Source organism: Atractosteus spatula, chromosome 3, assembly GCF_055471065.1.
Source record: "Atractosteus spatula isolate fAtrSpa1 chromosome 3, fAtrSpa1.hap1, whole genome shotgun sequence".
In the NCBI taxonomy this organism is placed as follows: domain Eukaryota; kingdom Metazoa; phylum Chordata; class Actinopteri; order Semionotiformes; family Lepisosteidae; genus Atractosteus; species Atractosteus spatula.
In genome coordinates, this window is record NC_142708.1 from 64985077 (window position 1) to 65004329 (window position 19253).

The following is a 19253-nucleotide window of genomic DNA, read 5'->3' on the forward strand; positions in this document are numbered from 1 at the left end:
CACAGTTTGAAAAACCTTTGAAAACCCCACCCATTCCATTAGTCCAAATCTGTTAGAAATGTACAAGGCCTCCATTTGGCTTTTCACACGTAAAATTACTAAGTGGTGATCCAACTACTATACATACCTGCCTGTTATGGTTACACAGGCTTGTCATGAAAAAGAGTTTTCCATTTTGAGAAAGGGCTCTGTCATTAAAAAGTGAGATATAAAGTGTTTCTCAATAACATTAATAAAGTTCAAACAAAAAATCTTTTTTTACTTCTGACATCATTGTACTTTGCTGGGTAAATTGTTGGTATGAAAATCTATTCAGAATTTAATGCATTTAGAAATGTTTTCTTAAACATATTTTCTTGTTTATACAATATTACCATTCTGAGAAAAAGGTTTTAAATCATATGGGTTTTAGCATTTTGATAAATCATCATGCAGGCTCTTTTCTAAGAATATTAAACAAAATACAATGGTAAACATGTATTTTTAGGTATTTCATATAGATGTGCTAATAATGGAAACTATTGGATCCCTGTGTCTGCACACTAAAACACTCTCAGTGTGGCCAACAATGTAAAGTCCAGGAGGCTTTATTGTAGACTTACTCACGTTTTGCAAAATATAAACCTTAAAAAAAACAATTTATCATAAATATTGCCAACATCCTTTATACAGTATACACATATTCATTACTTTGGTAAACAATGTATAAAGAAAGCTTCTTTGTGTATCACTTTTTTAGGATAGAAATCCCAACTAGTTCTATGACGTGACAGCACCACTTTTTTCACTTTAGAAAATGTTGAAAAGTTGTTCTTCAAGTTTTTTTTCTGTACATCTCTTAATGATATAGAATCCTTTGGTTACAAGTCTGCAGAACTGGTTTTCCAGAATGTCTATACCTTTAGACATTCGGTTAAAATGAGTTGGAATGTAAGCAGGTTTCAACATTTTATTGTATTTATTTTTCAGGTAGTCTCTTGTGTGCTGTTACATATTTTATTAATTCTCCATGAATTCAGTAGATTTAGTAACTGCCTGAAAATCAAACTTAATTTAAGACTTTAATCTAGTTTCCTTTAAGTTAAATTACCTTGTCTTCTAATTAACTATTAAATGCTTACTTTAAACAGCAATTCCCATTAATTCAATAGCGTAACTATCAAATTTCTGTCACATTTCCATTATCCATTGCTTTTGAGCTCATTGACATTCTCATCAATTTATGTGTTTATATATCTATTTGAATGTTTCTATTTCCTTCATTATAACTTCATAGACACTAAAAGAAATGTGTCAATTTTTTCTGATAAAATGTACTATTTTAGATACCTTATGATTTTTATTAAAATGTACTAACTTTTGTTTTTCCTGTTACACAGACAGCTTCATATAAAATAAAATGTGTATGAAATTACCTCTTTTTAAAATAATATATATATTAAATATAATATATGATGGTATATGTGAGGATGGCACAGTAGCTAGCACTAGTGCTGGAGTCCTGGGTTCAATTCCAGACCTGGGCTGCTATCTGTGTAGTCTATCTGTTATCCTCACCTTTATGTGGGTTTTCCCCAGGTGCTCCAGTTTGACATATGACATACAGTAAGACATATGGTAGGCTAATTGGCTTCTGGGGATATTAGCCCTGGTGTGAATCTGTGTTGTGTGCCCTGTGATGGACTGTGTCTTGTCCAGGATGTGTCCTGACATATACGTTTCTTTCTGGGATAGTTCTGGCTCCCCTTTAACCCTGAATTGAAAGATGTTGAAAAATGTATGAATAAATGTTATATCTGAATATAAAATTTAAGTGCCTTGCAAAAGTACTCTGGTTTTTTGTACAATTCTCACATTTTGCTGGTTAAAAACTTGAAGTCGTGATACTTTGATTAAGCAATTAATATTTGTTAATTAATATATTAATGGACCCCTGTCTATCACAGAAGAAATATAAAAGAAGAAAGTCAATAGATAATTAAAAAGAAAAATGGAAAAGTCTTGATTGCATAAGCCTTATGCTGTGGGAAACCTAAATTAATTGAGGTGTATAAAATTATCTTAACAACCCACACAATGAATCTTTGCAATAATAGCATCTCACATGATCTCATTATAAATACACCTATTCCTGCATGATCCTTCAGTCCAGTAGAGTATTTAAAGAAAAGCCAACAAGCTTTCAGAACTCTGGTAATGTTGTATACGTGTTCAGATGACTGAACATCCCTTTAAACATGGTGAGGTTGATCATAAAGAACTGGAAGGAACAGAATACATTGCTAACCAAATAATGCCTAGATTTAATTGTCAGTCCAAACTAAGCAGCAGGGCATGGTGAATACTGCTTAGTGATGACACCATTAAGGCCAATGCCAACTTTGAAAGAGTTCAATGGCTCAGATGGCACAAAAAATGTCAATGGGACAACAATATCCCAGTTCATCCACAAAGGAGCTTGAATGGAACTGGAAAAATATTCCTGCATCTGATACTCCAAACATGTGACAAAATGTTTTGAGGTCTCACAGGATAAAGTTGGATTTTTTTAAGACAGGTCGTTTAAGCATTATATTATACTATCAGATGACATTGTGATTTCTCAGACATCGATCTGGCATCAAAGCAGTTACGTGTTACCACACAGAAACTTACAAACCATACAAGCAGTACAATTAAATGCTACATACTGCAACATATATACACATTCATATTCATTTTACTCTTCTCCTACAGAAAACACAGAACTGCACAAGAACCCTGAAATTTACAGCAACCACACTACAACCATATGAATAGCAAAACATCTCTTACATTTTGTACATAAGCAAAGCACTGTACATAGATTTTTATCTGATCTTATTGACCTGTGGGAAGATAATTATTTCAGATTATTCATTTTTTACATACATTTACTATGCACAACTGGATTAGTCTGTACCTTATCTCACTCTGCCTTCAGACCTCTCTATTCTATATACTTTGTCTGCGTGCAGGTGAGGTTGCTGTTCACCTGTTCCCACATTTGAATCAGCTCATCAGGAGCCAACTTATGGACCAGCAGCAAGTTACGGTATAAACAGGGGTCTTTCACCCCATTTCCTCTGCTTTTAACTTTGATGCCCAGTGTCTTAATGCCACTGTGCTCCTTGGGGCTGACCTGGAGCACTCTGAGACACATGCCTATAAATGCATCATCAATAGGGAAGATTTCCAGCTCATTAGAAGCACCATACATCCTCATAGCCAAGGGGCCTCCCATGAGGAACCCTCCTCCTCCTACATATGGAGGGTAAAAAGTCTCACTGAACATCACTCCTGGGATGAAGTATTTGCTATTCCTGTCTCTGCTTGGAGCAGAGGTTGTAAGGACATCCCCAGTGATCAAGTCTGTTGTGTTCTTGTTACTTTCCAGAAATTCTAATACATTGATAGTGTTAACAAAGACATCATCGTCTCCCTTGAAGATGTACGGCACTCTTTGACAATAGATGGAAAACCACTTTAGGAAGCCGACCTCCTTGAGGGTGAGGTTGTAGAAACTGTCTTCAAAGTCCCACTGGAGAATGTCCCCAAACACCCTGTCCTCGTACTCCAGGAGCTTCTGGTGGTGAGCCTGCTCTTCTCCTTTGGAGTCTGTCCCCAGCAGGAACAGGAGCCTGATCTTCTTGCCCCTGATCTCCTTCTCCTGTCCCCAGGTCTTGCGGATGGCCTCCCTGCGCTTGTACTGTGTGATCACGGACTTGACCACCATCAGGAGATAGATGTCTTCTCCGCATTTCTCTGGATGGTTCAAGATCATGGGGAAGTACCTACAGTGCCGGTACAACAGGAACCGCCTGATGCGTTCCCCCAGTCCAGCAAACCACGGCATGCTGACCATGCTGGAGTTGGCAGAGCAGTTGGCATTTGTAACATCCCATCCTTGGACCAAGCTGTTGTCAATGAGCGATCCATTCTCATACTGCATCCAGAAGGAACCCAGTCCTGGGAAAGCCATACTCTTACTCTTACTCTTACTCTTACTGTCTTTCTGTATGTCCTGGTAATTCTTCGCAGGATCAGAATTCTGGTTTCTCAGCACTGCTACCTGCACAATGACACCTATTACCAGAAGGATGACTACTAAAATGATTCTTTGGAATTTGTTACGAATCTTCCCCCTAATCCTCCTGAGAGACCTACAAGGTAGGGAGAAGCAGAAGGTAGTTACAACTGGCACGCACAGCCAGTAAGGTGAGAACAATCTCTAAAACATGATAGTAAACAGTTTCGCATGGGCACTGTATGACTGGTGTGAAGGAACAAGTTAAAGTGTTCAAAGCTAAATTTATTTTGTTAAAGACATTTCTTTTCATTTCTTTATAATATTCAAATCTGTAATCCAAATTGTGAAACTCTTTAATGTCTGTGTGTACCTTTTACAAGAATGGAGCCCCGTGAGGGCCACATTCTTCTCTGCCACTTAATTATTTTTCTCTTCCTGATTTTTAAATAGTCAATAGACAAACTGTCTTCCAGCAACAGGTGAGGTGACAGAGGGCACCAGAGGAATCTGAGAAATGTGGTTGTCAAAGGAATATGCTCTCACACCTATAAAAGAAAAACACAGTCTTATGTGCTATGAGTTATACTAATTATTTAGTAGTAAACTTGTGAAAGGCATTTGTTAGAAACAGCTCCTATCTACATATAACTCTTTTGTAAAATGAGACTGAGAAAAGGAAAATAACTCATATAATTCTTGCTTCTAGTCTCGGGTCAAGCCTTGGAAGAACCAAACACCTCTCACTGAGAAACCCAGTTGTAAATTTTTTCATGATATACAGTATATACACTGTAGACTTCTCCCTTGAAGAGAACATTCTCTGTCTATCTAATAGAATAGGGAAACAAGTCTTAGGAGTCCATTGACTAATGCAAAGGAAAGATAAATCATTCCTTGATTTGAACCAGAACTCCTTTCAGAACACAGATTAGTCTTGAGAGTGAATAAGATTGTTTCCTGAATAAACTTTATTGCAGCACAGTAGTGATGCATTTATAATTGTAATAAACACTATAATCGTATAAAAAGATGTACAAAATGAAGAAAAAAAATGTTCCACTAAAATCTAACTCTAATGTGGGGTGAGCTACAGTATAATATTATAACAGTGATCTAATTCATTTACACCATTCATTTATTCACCTACAGATAGATCGGTGGGAGAATGATGAAAATAATGAAGATTTACAGATTTAGACATAATACAGATTTACACCTGGCTGGATATTATTTGTACTGTAACTGATGCACAGTATGGGAAATTTCTGTGTTGTCTCGTAGTCATCTACACTTGTTGATGATCAATTAAGCTGATCCCATGATTTTGGAGGTTTATTAGGCCATAGAAAAGGTAGTAACTGTTCTTCCAAGTTTGAATTAAATTGAATTAGATCATGGTTACTATTTTAGGGAACAGTTGCACCTGTGAGACAGCTCTGTTATTCATGAAAAGATTTTTTGCAATTACAGGAAACCGTAGCTTTACAATCCTCAATGACATGCATGGAATTATACCATTTACTGTATATGTTTTAATGATACCTGTAATAAAATGTAATATGTAATAAAATAACATAGTTTATATGAATTATGTTTAACAAATGTCTGTACAATTACCATAGTTAATGAACATAATCATATTTTTAATGAGCACAATATACCAACACACTAATACTCACATTTCTGCAGAAAAGAAGAAAACAGGTGAGTTATTTAGAGTGGAAAGTCACAACAGAGACTCCCTGAAGACAGACTCCACAATCCCTTTCAGTGTGGAAAACCAGCTCTGGCTTAATATATTCGTCATACAGTCAGTCCTTGCAATTGTCTTGTAAAACCAATTGTACGCCCAGGCAGGCACATTTGAATAGCTCAGTTTTCATAGGCTGTTGTTCCCTTTGTGTCACCCACCTGTCCTTTTGTCCTCCCTCTACATTACTCTGGAGGCACTCTCTGTGTATGGCTAGGGGCAAGATACCAAATCCATACTTGTCTTTATTTGTACTACATGTGGTGGCTCAAAGGAAGTAATTTAAAAAGAAACAATTCATTCAGGTAGGATGAGACACACCTGTAATGCTAAACATAGAATTAACAGAAATCAACAGACATTTTATTTTGTCATCTAGCAAGGAAAACTGACTCTTTTGTTCATGTCACCTCTGCTTTTTACTTTTTTTCTCTTCAGGGCTTCTTCCATTTGAGTTAGAAATACTCTCTGAACTCTATGTGGTGACCTATTATCTCTTGAAGTTAAAGATATAAAAAATTGAGGACATTTTTGTTCTTTCACTTATTCTCACCTAGAAGCACCTGGTGGTCAGAAACTGGCATTATCACAAGATTATGTGACATTATACAAAACGCTTTAATGTGTCATTAACTTTTGCTGGAGAAAAAAACATTTTCTCTAGGAATACATTAGAAATGTTGGAGAAACAATACCCCAAGCCACAGCGTCATGCTACTTGTCCATGCTGATGTTACATGTTGTTTATTGGGGTGGGCTAAGAATGGGATGGGGGGCATGGGTGAAGTTTGTTGATTTCCTCATGTCCTAATCATTTTCAGGGAAGAGTCTGGTACACATTGGATATTTTTATGGAATATTTTGTGACTCCAACCCCATCAGTGTCCATTTTGGGTGCAATCATTTATCTTCATTTTTCACAGGCCAAACTATATTTTTACAAAATAACATTACAGGAATGCTTATCTTATATCTCTTTAACTAAACAAATCATTTCAGAGCAATGTGAGACTGTGGATGTTATGGTTTGTGATTTGACATGGAATGACCCATTTCTGTTTTCTATAAGCTATAGGTGTTTTGTTGGTGGGTATTATGGATATGTTTAAGGGAAATGAAGTGGTGTATATCAATCGTTTGTCTTTCCCATCAAAAAGTTCTCCTGTAGAGTCTCAGGAAACGTGAACCAGGAAAACTCATGCCTCTCAGATATTAACTTTGCTCTTTTTCTCTAGTAGACTGTTCAGTGGTTTTGCGGAAGAAGAGCTCATAGACACAGATGGAAATGTAACTACTACCTTTCAGGGTTTATTAGCTGCAGTGCTCGCACACTTGAAATGGAGAAAGTGCTTTGTTTATGTCACAGCAGGGACCGGCACGCAGGTCCAGTAGCCGACTACACTACCAAGCAGTTTTAAAGATGTTAGGACCTTTCTCTCCAAGCAGGCTGCCATACAGTATTCCCTGAAGCCTCTGGTTCTCCCGCAGACCAGTACAAAACATGTATAGCACTCACATCCAGTTTTTATGTTTCTAGAAACCCCACTATTTTATCACTTTCTACTAAATAAAAGAACAAGGAAAAAATATCCACAAGGTAATTAAACACACAAACTTATGAACTCCATGAAGGAAAAAGCCTACCAGCACCACTTCGCTGAATGAGGTGAATAGAAGGTGCACCTCCTATTTCTTTAAAGAAAGTAATGAAACTTCTTGCAGTCCTTCAGTTGCCCTGAGAAAGTGACTATACGCAGGTATTCAGGTACATTGTCCTCCGCCCTTGTCTTTCTTCTCTGACCAGCTGGTCCACGTCTGGATCAGCCTGTTAGGAACACACCTAGGCAATCTAATGGTTGACCTTTGACTGCGTGGTAATTGAAGGGTATCAGAGCAAAGAGGTTGTCATTCAACCCTTTGTAGCACGGACCCAGAAAGCAAGGTACTTCTTTATTTCAAGTGCAAGAAAATTAAAAAAAACAACTTAGAATCTAATCTTTAAGTTTCTGATTTACAACTTCAATCCCCCTGCAAGATTCCTAGCTGAGAGGTTAAGCTGCTCCCAAACAATTTGAAATTCTTTCCCTGAGACTAACCATGAAACTGAGACTCTCTCCAAGAATTCTCTCAAGCACACTTGATCCTCCTAAACAATATGTTATACTATGTTTCAGCACCCGGGCACACCAAAAAAAAAATCAGGAAAAAACCTTACAGAAGACAAACAGAAACTGACAATCAGCAGTAAGGAAAAGACCATGATTTGGTATAGAAACAAAAAAAAATCCCACAGGAAGTTCTGGTGATCATTATTGAAATGTCTCAAGGTGAATAAGAGTTCTCAGCGTTCCAGTAGTTGCCCTGGACAGGGGCTATACCCATGGCTTGGAGAATATCTGTTATTGTATTTATCTTAAAAAAATGACAAAACTCAGTCCCTGGATTTTTGCAGTGTAACAACCACCACGCTACCAGATATTTAAATAATATCTGGGGCACAGGACAAATAGCTCTGAGAGCTTCAAAAAAACAAAATCATTCAGTCAATGATAATGCATGACTGAAATTATTAATTTAAATAACTAAACATTCAAAGGACCTGGAGTTTATTGTACAGATACAATAAATAATTGGAAAACAGACTCAAACTATAATTTTATGGTGATCAGTTTTATGGTTTAACTGATAATCAATATTCATAAAGACAAAAAACAGTTTTTGAATGCAATAAAATAAACAGAGCATGAGACCAAAAGTTGAAAGGAGGGAGATCATATATTTGTTCTTGCTAATTTTCTAACAGTCATTTATTGGCCTTCACTCGCTGGAGCCACCACCAATAAACACCTTGCAAAATATACCCTCATACCCTCTTTCTAATTATAGTAAACAAATTACAAATGATGTTTTCTATTTTTTTAAATATATTACATATTAAATACCTTTTTAATAAAAAAAAAACATAACACATTAAAGTAGAAATATTATTAGATTATACAGTAGATATACTAAAATTACGTTTAAACTTTAATAATTAGTGACAAACCTTTACTGTAGTTTGTGCTAAAACCCTGTTTTTCTGGTTGTTTTGTAACCTACAGTATGTGCGTAAGAAAAAGAAGAGGTATGTCATTAAATGCTACCAGTGCCATGTGAAAAGAGGCAGGAAAAGATCTAGAGAGCTTTCAGACAGGACAGATTAACCAATGGAATGCAAGTTAAAAAACTGGTTTGTCCACAACTTCTTGGTGTCACGGATGCTGAAAAAGAGCAGTAGAGACGATGTCGGGGATGAGGCCTGTGCCCTCAGGACACGGACGTGGGGTGATCTGGTGCTAGGCAGGCCTCGCGACATCTGTACCCTAATAAACACTGGAGACACTAGGACTACATAGGAAATGGAAACCAGACACACTGGAAGGACATGAATAATCACACGGAACTAGGAACAGGAAAGAAGTAGAGCGCCCTCTAGGGGAGACCAAGAAAGTGTGAAGTGGCTTTATTCCCCTAAACCAATGCTGGACTGTTGTAGTGGACACTGATCTACTATCAGACTCTTCTGTTGAATACAGAAAACAATGCATTGATATGCTTGGTTAAATCCTGTCCTATATTCACTAAAACATAGTCTCTTACCACTAGTGCTCTCTTAGCAATTCTACCATGAAAAAAATCATAAATACTCTGTAATTATAAAGGAACAAGTAATAGGTTTATTCCATGCTGCAAAGAGAAGTATGGAGGGTATTGAATTTTTCCTTTGATTTCAAAACATTTAATAACATAAAGAAGTAAATTCTTCAAGATGTAGCACATGAAGAAACACAAAATGCTTTTCATGCCTCCTCCAATATGTCTGGAGGCCTATAAACCTGTAAAACTAAAAAATACAAAGAGGTTTTGCCCCTCTCTGAATTCAGTGTAACCCTGGTGCCACAAGTGTGCAAACCTGATTCTGTACACTGTTTTACATTTTGACAGCTGCTTTAAACAAGTTAGAACTTCTGTTAAAAAAAGTAATTTGCCACTTACAGTATTATGCTTGAAGGATATCAGCCCTCTTTTAACCTCTAATGTACTATCGGAAGTAAATATATTAAGCTCTCAATTCATTGTTAATATATTGTCTTACATATTAAAGTTTAATTAATTTTCTTTCAAATCAGTACACTCCCTAACTCCTCAATTCTGGTTTCTTAAAGTGAAACTTAGGACAAAACTTTCATCTTGTCTCATTCAAGTTAAATTCTCTTGCCTTCTAATTAATCAATTCAATTTCAGTTAATGTCACACAAAATGTCACTTTATTATCATCTTGTGTGACACAGTGGAAGGAATCATCCCCTTTTCACCAATAGAGGGCCCCATAAACCAGCAACTCAGCCTGCAAAGGAGCAAGTAAATGTTTATTCCATGCTGAAAAGAGAAGAAAGGAAACACAAAGTTTCGGTTGTGGAGCCTTCTTTGGGTGTAAGGGTCAACTACACACTGGCTCTCTTCCTCCTCTCAAGGTATCAACCCACTAACCCGTGACACTGTTACATTTGGCACCCAATGTGGGGCTGCCTTTAAACTGTGGTCGCTATGGCAGACAGGTTGAGTCTGTCAGAGGAAGACGCACAAGCCCTCACTGTGTCTGTGAGTGTCCAGAGGGAAGCCAACAAGCTACAGCGGCAGGCTCAAAGCAAATTACAGGCACAGCTGTCCACGCTTCAGGAGTCTGCCTCCTCATCTCACACCATCCCTAATGCTGAAGCCTCTTATTCTTCCCCTCCTAGATTTGCACCAATCATCTTGACAGCTGGGAAATGGGGATTTTAACAGCTCAATTCCACCGAGACCAAGCCGAAGATCCTACCCTCACCCACGCCAGAGTCCAGGTAGTAGAACTGACTGGACGACCCGTCGATGGCCGCCAGAAGCGATCAGATACCTTCATCGTTAAGAATGATCTCCTTTACCAATGTAACGGACCAAACGGATCAGGCCTCTAGTCCCCATGAAGCACCGACAGTTCATACTGCGGCTGTCTCACTCCCATTTGCTGGGAGGACATCTCAGGGAAAAGATTCTTTTGGCCAGGCATATACACTGACGTCAGGCGCTACTACACTAACTGCCCTGACTGTCGGCTCAAGCCAGAACCCCACTTACACGTGCCGTTACAGCCCCTTCCCGCTATTGAAGAACCTTTCGCCCATATTGCAATGCATCTCCTAGGTCCCCTACCTAAAACAGCCCAGGGGCACATATTAGTTATCATTGAATATGCCTCACAATATTGGAGGCTATACCCGTATACCTACGGTATATCTCAGTCGGACTTCCTAAAGAAATCCCAACCGATCATTTACCTCTTGGCTTATGCAGGAGATCACAGAACTCTTGTTGGTGTCTTCCATCCGGGAAATGCCACAGGCCTCGACAGGATGCTCCCCACTTGAGCTATTTTATGGAAGACAGCCCCAAGGAATCCTCGACATTGCCCGAGAATCCCAGGAGATACAACAACTGACTTCCTTTAACATCCTGGACCATGTAAATAACTTCCAAGAGAGACTGTCCTAGTTAAAACCTCTGGTCGACCAATTTCTTATAGAGGCACGGGAAAGACAACAAAAATATTCTAATCGCACCCCTTAACTTTGTACCTTTCAGCCAGGAGACCGCGTAATGCTACTACTGCCCGCTCCAGGGTGCAAGCTTTACACTAAAAGGCAGGGTCCCTGTGAAGTTCGTGAACGGATGGGACCTGTAATTGATCAAATCTCTCACCTTGACCATCACGGAAACCTCCTAAAACCGTGGCGTGAGTACACACCCGACGAGGGCGCTTCTACCTTACTGTCCTGTACCTGTAACTTTTCTGTGGAGAATACTGTGACCCTCTCTCCAAATCTCTCCCCGAGTCAGACTGAGGAAGCCACTGCTCTACTGCGTCGGAACCAACACCTCTTTTCCAACCTGCCAGAGCGAACATTATATCAACAGGCCTCCTGGGGTCATTGCGAGGGTTCCCCCTACAGCATACCTGAAGCAAAATGTGAGGAAATCCATAAAGAAGTTCAGAAGATGCCAGAGCTGGATGTGATTGAAGAAAGTACTAGCCCCCAGTCCACCCCCATCATTCTGATTCCCAAACCCAACAGATCCTGGCATTTTTGCAACGATTTCAGGAAGTTAAATGAAGTGTCCCGGTTTGATGCATATTCTATGCCCCGGATTGATGAGCTTCTGGAAAAATTGGGAAAGACTAAATATATAACCCCTTCTCTCCATGTGCTCTTAAGGTGATCTTATATTGCCTGTTTCTGTCCTGCTCCTTTGCAATCATTAATCCACAACTTACCTAGGTCTACTAAGGTTCTGTACACCTAACAATTGTTTCTGCTCAAGTGACCCCCCAGACCTCAGTAAACATGCTCTCTCCTTTGAGCTTTGAGGTGTTTACCCTTCCAAGTGTCACAGACTTTATCTGAAATCTAAGGGACACTTCTCAGTCACCTAAAGCTGTAACAATATGTTTATTTATTCATACTGTAAGTGTCATACAGAATTTGTAATCTTTTCTATTTTCTTTATTCTAGCTTTACAGACTTTAAAGGAAAACTGGCCTGATCACAGATGGTGAAGAGTCTGCGTACAGGGAGGAGGTTGAAACCTTGGTAGCATGGTGCCAGGAGAACAACCTCTCTCTGAACATCAGTAAGACTAAGGAGATGATTGTGGACTATAGAAAACACCAGGGAGGAGATCACACACCTATCTACATCACTGGGACTGCAGTGGAGAGGGTCAGCAGTTTTAAGTTCCTGGGAGTTAACATCTCAGAGGACTTAACCTGGACCCACCACACCAACATCGTGGTCAAAACAGCACGGCAGCGCCTATTCGTTCTCCGTAGGCTAAAGAGGTTTGGCATGCCATCACATATCCAGGCCAACTTCTACAGGTGCACTAATGAGAGCATCCTGACTGGTTGCATCACTGCCTGGTATGGGAACTGCTCCGCCCGGGATCGCAAAGTATTGCAGAGGGTGGTGAAGTCAGCGCAGCTCATTACCGGCTGTGAGCTACCAAACATCCAGGATATCTACTCAGCTAGATGTCTGAAGAAGGCCAGGTCCATTCTCAAGGACCCCAGTCATCCCAATCACAAACTGTTTTCCCTCCTACCGTCCGGTAAACGGTACCAAAGCATTCGGTCCAAGTCCAACAGACTACGGAACAGCTTCTACCTCCAGGCAATAAGACTGCTAAATAGCCAACCTGCAGCTCCTTTAGCAAATCACCTGTAATGGCTACATGGACACACAGTTTTCACTGTATTCAGCATAACTGCACTACTTGTATACATTGCATACACCATGGACACATAGCAGCTCTACTCATTGAGTTTTATTCCATTTCTATTACATCCATTATTATGTAACCTTATTTTCATAACCTCAATTTTGTGATTTTTGTGTTTTTGTGATTTTTATGATTTCTGTGATTCTTGTGATTTTTGCGAGCTCGCGGAAAAGACATTTCATTGCCAGCAACTACTGCTGCACGCTGTATTGCAGTGCATTTGAGAAATAAACTTTGATTTGATTTGAATTTGATTTGATTGCTCCATTAGAAATTACACCGAACAATATTCGAACATTCATCTGATCAACATTTATTGAAACAGCATATCCAGATTCCTTGTTTTAAACAACTAAAGTAGCCCAGTCTTGTGACATTTCAAGTAGGTAGCTGCGTCAGCATGCGTAGGCTGCGAAGGAGCAGGTAACAGGTTTATTCCATGCTGAAAAGAGAAGAAATGAAACAACTTTTCGGCTGCGGAGCCTTCTTCAGGTGTGCAGTCTTGAGACTGTCATTTTTGTAAAGTGCTTCACAATCGATGCAGATAACCTGTGCTTTTTCCTTCTGTTGCGCTGACAAGCTCGCCAAACTTCTCTCACCTGGCTCTTTTGTGCCTCTCTCTTCTTTATTTGTATCTCACTGTCCTGGAGTTGTGTCCTGATCTGCTCTAACGAGGTTCCCTTTTTGTTTTTTTCTTTGTAATACACTGTTGTCTGCTTACGTTTTCTTCCGCTTTGCCTTGTGATACAACCAATTGGGGCTTAAATATGGAAAAAACGTCAGTTTTAAACCTTAAAATCACTAAACTTAAATCACTAAAATCACTTAAATTCATTTGTTAAGATACAAATGATCGGTTTTCTGCAATATTTTGCTTTTGGTCATACAGTATATCAACCCGCACAAGCCCAACCCGATCTACAATCTTTTTTTGAACCTGAGTCAACCCCCGCATCACTAGTTGTCACGATTGCGTAGTTACGCTGTTTACGTTTTGATATGTGCGTGTGCCTCGCCCGTTGCACTTATTATTGTTCGTATCGTTTTGTTCTTATTTTTGAGTTTGAAAGTCCAAGGTGTAATTTAAAGAAGCAGTCAAAGTAGAAGGGTCATTATGGATCACTGGCTCAGATCTGGGACTCTGAAAAGCAAATATAGCGACGATAGTGACAGCGCAAGTGCGAGTAAGACGCAGGACAGAAGTGAAAATGCGAGTGAGGTCATTTGTGAACAATACCAGCAGTGCTGTAACTCTAATTCAAACAGTTTGATAAATGTGATGTGCAAGGAAGAAGAAGGTGTGCTTGATGTGAAGTCTTTGTCTGCCTCGGGACATGAGACTTGTCCAGCTTGGATCCAGATATCACTTCTCTGATTGCTCAACAAAAGCAGTTCCATTCTTCACATTAACTTTTTAAGTAATAAAAACATTTGCAAAATATGCAGCTTTGTTTGTAACAATATTAGTACTTTTCATCAAATTTAATTCAATATTAGTTATTTTTAGTACATTAAGAGGTGATGATTTTTACAGGGTAAGAAGTGGACGTAGGCATAGGTGGTCCACCGCATCTGTGACATGGTGTAAGTGGTCCGCGGACCATACAACTTTGAGATCACTTTCTTCTCATGTTGTTGTGTCACTGTAATGACTATTAGGTTAGCATATTGAATAATTCTGATATCTATCTCTCCACCGACCACCTACTGTAGTTGTATTTTCTTACTTCTGTAACGGGCATTGGAACAATGTCTAATGATATAGAGGGGTCACATTTGTCAGTAGTTATTAAAGACCTATTTACTGGCACTAATGTCGCAGGATGTGGGCCACTGAGGCAGTAACAGTCTGGGATTGATTAGGTTATTGTCACGCCCTCTGCAGCCAGAGGGCGCTCCTTCTCTGTCCTGTCTCTCATTTCCGGTTCTCTGCTGTCCTTCCGCTGTTTCCCTCTCTCTGGGGCTATATATTTCCGGGTCTTGCATTCTGCCTTGGCTCAGCATTGACGTTCGGATGTCCTGAAACCCGCCTAGCACCAGGTCGCCCCACGGGCATAGGTTTCTATACGGCATTCCCTGAACTGCTGAGCCTGGGCTTACACCCGTCTCGCCGCTACGCATAGGGTCTTTTCGTTCTCCTGCCATTCTACGGTTTGTCCTTTCCGACATCCGTGACAGTGGATGGTGTCAATGTTGCCTCTCACTCAAGGGGGGCGACTGCAGTTGTCCCAGTGAATACCGTCTAGCAGGTATTGAGACTTGGAGGTGTGAGAAGTCACTGAGCCAGTTTCAGCCAGACCAAGGGAGGAAGAGGGAGAGCTGGAGAGTGAACAATGAACCGATAAGGTCCCATGACACCTACCTCGGCACCCCCACAGTCCTCAAACAACACAAGCTTCCTCCTGGAAAAATACTGGGCAAACCCGATTCAGCCAGGGACAGTGGAAAACCCCCTGAAAGAGATTGGCTAAGGAGAGGGATAAAAACACCTGAGACAGGACAGAGGGGTCTCGGAATTCCCACTGGACCCTGGAGACGACACGGGCAGCACAAGGGAAGCAAGTGGCCCTCTTCAGTATTTTACAGGGAAGACTGCTGCCCCTCTGTATTCATTATGACACTGGGAAGGACCTTTTGCTGCTGCGAATGCTGTTTTCATTGTGTTTTTGGGTGATTGTGAATGTGATTGGAGTTAGAAAATAAAAGGGCACAAAAAACTCCTTGGTCTGACTAAATTATCATGCTCTCAGTTCTCGCGTGTCTAGAAGAAAAAGTGTGTATTGGTAGTATTTAATTAATCACACCTTATTGTACCATATTTATTAATTAAAAATATAAATGTGTATGAATAATACATTTAATATATTTATGCAGAATTAGCATAGGCATGTTAACAAAAGCCTTATATTTTTCTAAATGTACCATACATCCATATTACACAAATAATACTCACATTTTCTAAAGGAAAACAGGTGTTACTCAGAGTAGTTATTCGTAAGAAGAAAGTCCCACAGGTTGATTCCTGATTTTGTTTCAGTCTGGAAAACGAGCTATGACTACATTCCTCATACAGGTGGTCCTTGCATTGTTCTTGTAAAAACTCTTGTGTAAATGCACATGCTCACACATACATCCATCTCACGTTTGAGAGGCTCTTGTTTCTTTCTATTTCACTCAACTGTGGGGGAGGGGGCATATCCAAATTAAATAAAAATATCCTTAAGATAAGATAAAATATAAATTGTATTGTTCCTTAGGGCAAATTTGTAAGGACTCAGATTTGTTCTGTACATCTGAACACATCACCAAAAACTTAACCATCACAACTTTTGCCCATGCTTAACTCATTAAAAAAAGTCATGACATATTACACATATAGTCCACAGTTTGGTATAGCATAAATTGTTTATACTGACTCAATTGCATTTATCTTTGCCATTTATTTGTATTATATGCTTTAAAAGATAAGAGAACATATGAATATTAGTACCTATTTGATCAACATCTGGGAACCCTAATTTACCAGAAGAAGGAAGTTAATATTCTGAATTAAGAATATGAAAAATATCTGATATGATTTTTTTCACCTGTCCAGTCATGGATTGGTCAAATAATATCTGCAAGGATAATAATATATGCAAGGAGTGCTGTTTCACTCTCCTAACCTTCATTGCTGTTTGGACAAGATGGGTGAAATTGTATCTTAACTGGACTGATAAAATTACTAAATCACACTGTTATATCATATAATAATGTTATCAATAAAAGCATGGATTAAAGAGGAGTTTTATTTCCTGTCCATTTCCAAACACGTAAACGTAAAACTCACAAGTGCTGCTGAACTCTGGAGCTTTAAGAATTGCACTTACAGAAACTTCCTGTAAACCAAACAATCTGGGAAACAAAAGGAGATGCTGAAATCACGTAATTATTTGCCTTTCCTTTTCTTCTGGACTGTCTCCATCGGTAGGTAGGAATGAAAGTGACATTTGGTGTTCTGACTTTACTATGACTTACTATTACTATCAACTAGAAATAGAAAAACAAATTTCAAAACTACCTCTTACAGAAAATTAAGCAAACATCAGAGTGTCTCTGATTTTAGCACTTCAGAGTAATAAGGTGATAATGATGATGATGTAAAGGTTAATTAAAATGTTCGTTCGCACACCTACTGTAGGGTCACAAAAAATTAACCTTACAGGCAGCAGCAAAGAATGACAAATAAAAATATAAAATGTGTTGTTTTCCTGAAAGGAGGAAGAGATACAAAAATAAAAAGTGTTCAAATCCATATACAACATTCACAAGGGGGAAAATATCCAAGAAACAGATGCTTTGTGAATGTTTGAGTATTTCTTTGTAGGATCATTGTGTCTTAACCGTCTTGGTTGATGGGCAGCCCCCTGGCCATCAGAGAACAAGCAGGCGAGGAGCTAACCAAGGAATAGTGCGAGGTAGAGGCGGGGTGGAGGAGGGATGCAGGAGACAAATGTAAATAGAGGTGTTAATGTTAGAAATGTATAGCTAGTTTCCATAATGATTATCTTAAGGACCAGCTGGGTGGCATTGACTTGTTGTTATCCCTCCAGAACTTCACTTATTAACTTCCATTTCACAAGACACAACATCCAAGAAAATTGCATGTGAATGTTTGAGTATTTTGTGGCGGGATAGTTTTAGTCAAAACTTGCTTGGTTAAGGGGCAGCCCCCTGGCCTGGGGTCGAGGCGCCTCCAACCCCCAACAAAGAAGACTAACCTGAAACTAACCCCAAAGCCATCAGTGCAGAAGCAGAGACAGAAGATGAGGATGCAGGGCTTTGGGAGATTGTATAGAAAGCTGTAAGATATCAAAAGATGGGAAGTTAGTGTGGTGAGAGAGAGGAAATGATCCAAAACACTTCTGCGCAGTCCAAAAAGAGCTAAATGAGCAAAGTGCAATTCACAATAAAGTAACATAGGCCCTCTGAAGGTAATGTCAAACGTAAAGATTCACAGGAATATACTATAAGATTCGAATAGAGAGGAATTGGATGAAGATCAAGACTTACATCTGGGGCCAAGGTTCTCAATTTCTGAAGCTGAAAACAAGAGAGAGCATCAGAGGCAGTATTTAAGTACCCTCAGAAGTGGGTGCATCAGTTAAGAATCGATCAGCAATGGGAAGCCAGATGAGATGAGGGAGGAATTTCACGATGCACTTATAAGAAAAATTTCCTTTACTGGTAACGTGTACCAAAATACAGTTATCTGAGTGGATGAGAACACACTTTTGTTTCCAGCTATGACTTCAGAGGAATGTGGCAATGGTGCTTGGTTACAATTTGAAAGCTGGGGATTTCTGAGAAGGAGTTGTAGACGAAAGCTCACCAGGCCAGTCTTAGGACATCCAAACATCATGCTGAGCCAAGGTGAATGAGAGACCTGGAAATATATAGCCCCAGAGAGAGAGAGACACCGGAAGAATAACAAAGCACAGGAAACTAGGGACAGGACAGAGTAGGAGCACCCTCTGGCTGCAGAGGGCGTGACAGTACCCCCCCCCCTTCATGGGCGGCTCCTGACGCCCATACGAATAAGTGAGCTGCACAGCACTGGGGGGAGGAAAAACCTCATTTAACTGAAAGGAAACCTCCGGGAGTCCACAGCTGAGAGCTGCCCCCTCCTCCAGGGTATAAACCTTTATTGGGTAGAGGAAGAGGGGATCAGGTAGAGCTCCGGAGACTTAAAACAAAAAAAAGACAAGTACACAAGCACAAACAATGACCGAAATAAACCTGGGAGACCAGGGTAACAAACCACAATAAACAGATAGGAACCAAGAGTTCCATAACACAGCGGTCAGGGGGACCAGAGAGAAGGGGAAACCAGGAAGTGGAAAAATCAAAACACCAAGCAAAAAAACAAAAATAAAAACACAAAAACCCGGGAAAAATACCGCAGACTGGGCAATAGGCACGTTCACATTCTATCACTGATATCGTAGTGATATCGGCTATTTTGCAAATTAATGTTGTGGATCTGAGACAGATTAATGAAAAGGAAATATGTTTTTTTTTTCCATGGCTTACCCTACTTAATAAACAGGCCAGGAAAAC

The 19253-nt window shown here is 39.6% G+C and overlaps 1 protein-coding gene across 1 annotated transcript; it reads right to left on the reverse strand.

Moving 5' to 3' along the window:
• Positions 1-573: 573 nt before the first annotated feature.
• LOC148838176 (UDP-GlcNAc:betaGal beta-1,3-N-acetylglucosaminyltransferase 7-like) lies at positions 574-5846 on the reverse strand. Its single transcript, XM_088911311.1, has 2 exons — positions 5728-5846; positions 574-4181 (listed from the first exon to the last, which is right to left on the reverse strand). Coding segments are annotated over exons 1-2 (1215 nt in total). The 5' UTR covers positions 5730-5846; the 3' UTR covers positions 574-2968.
• Between the last annotated feature and the right edge of the window lie 13407 nt (positions 5847-19253).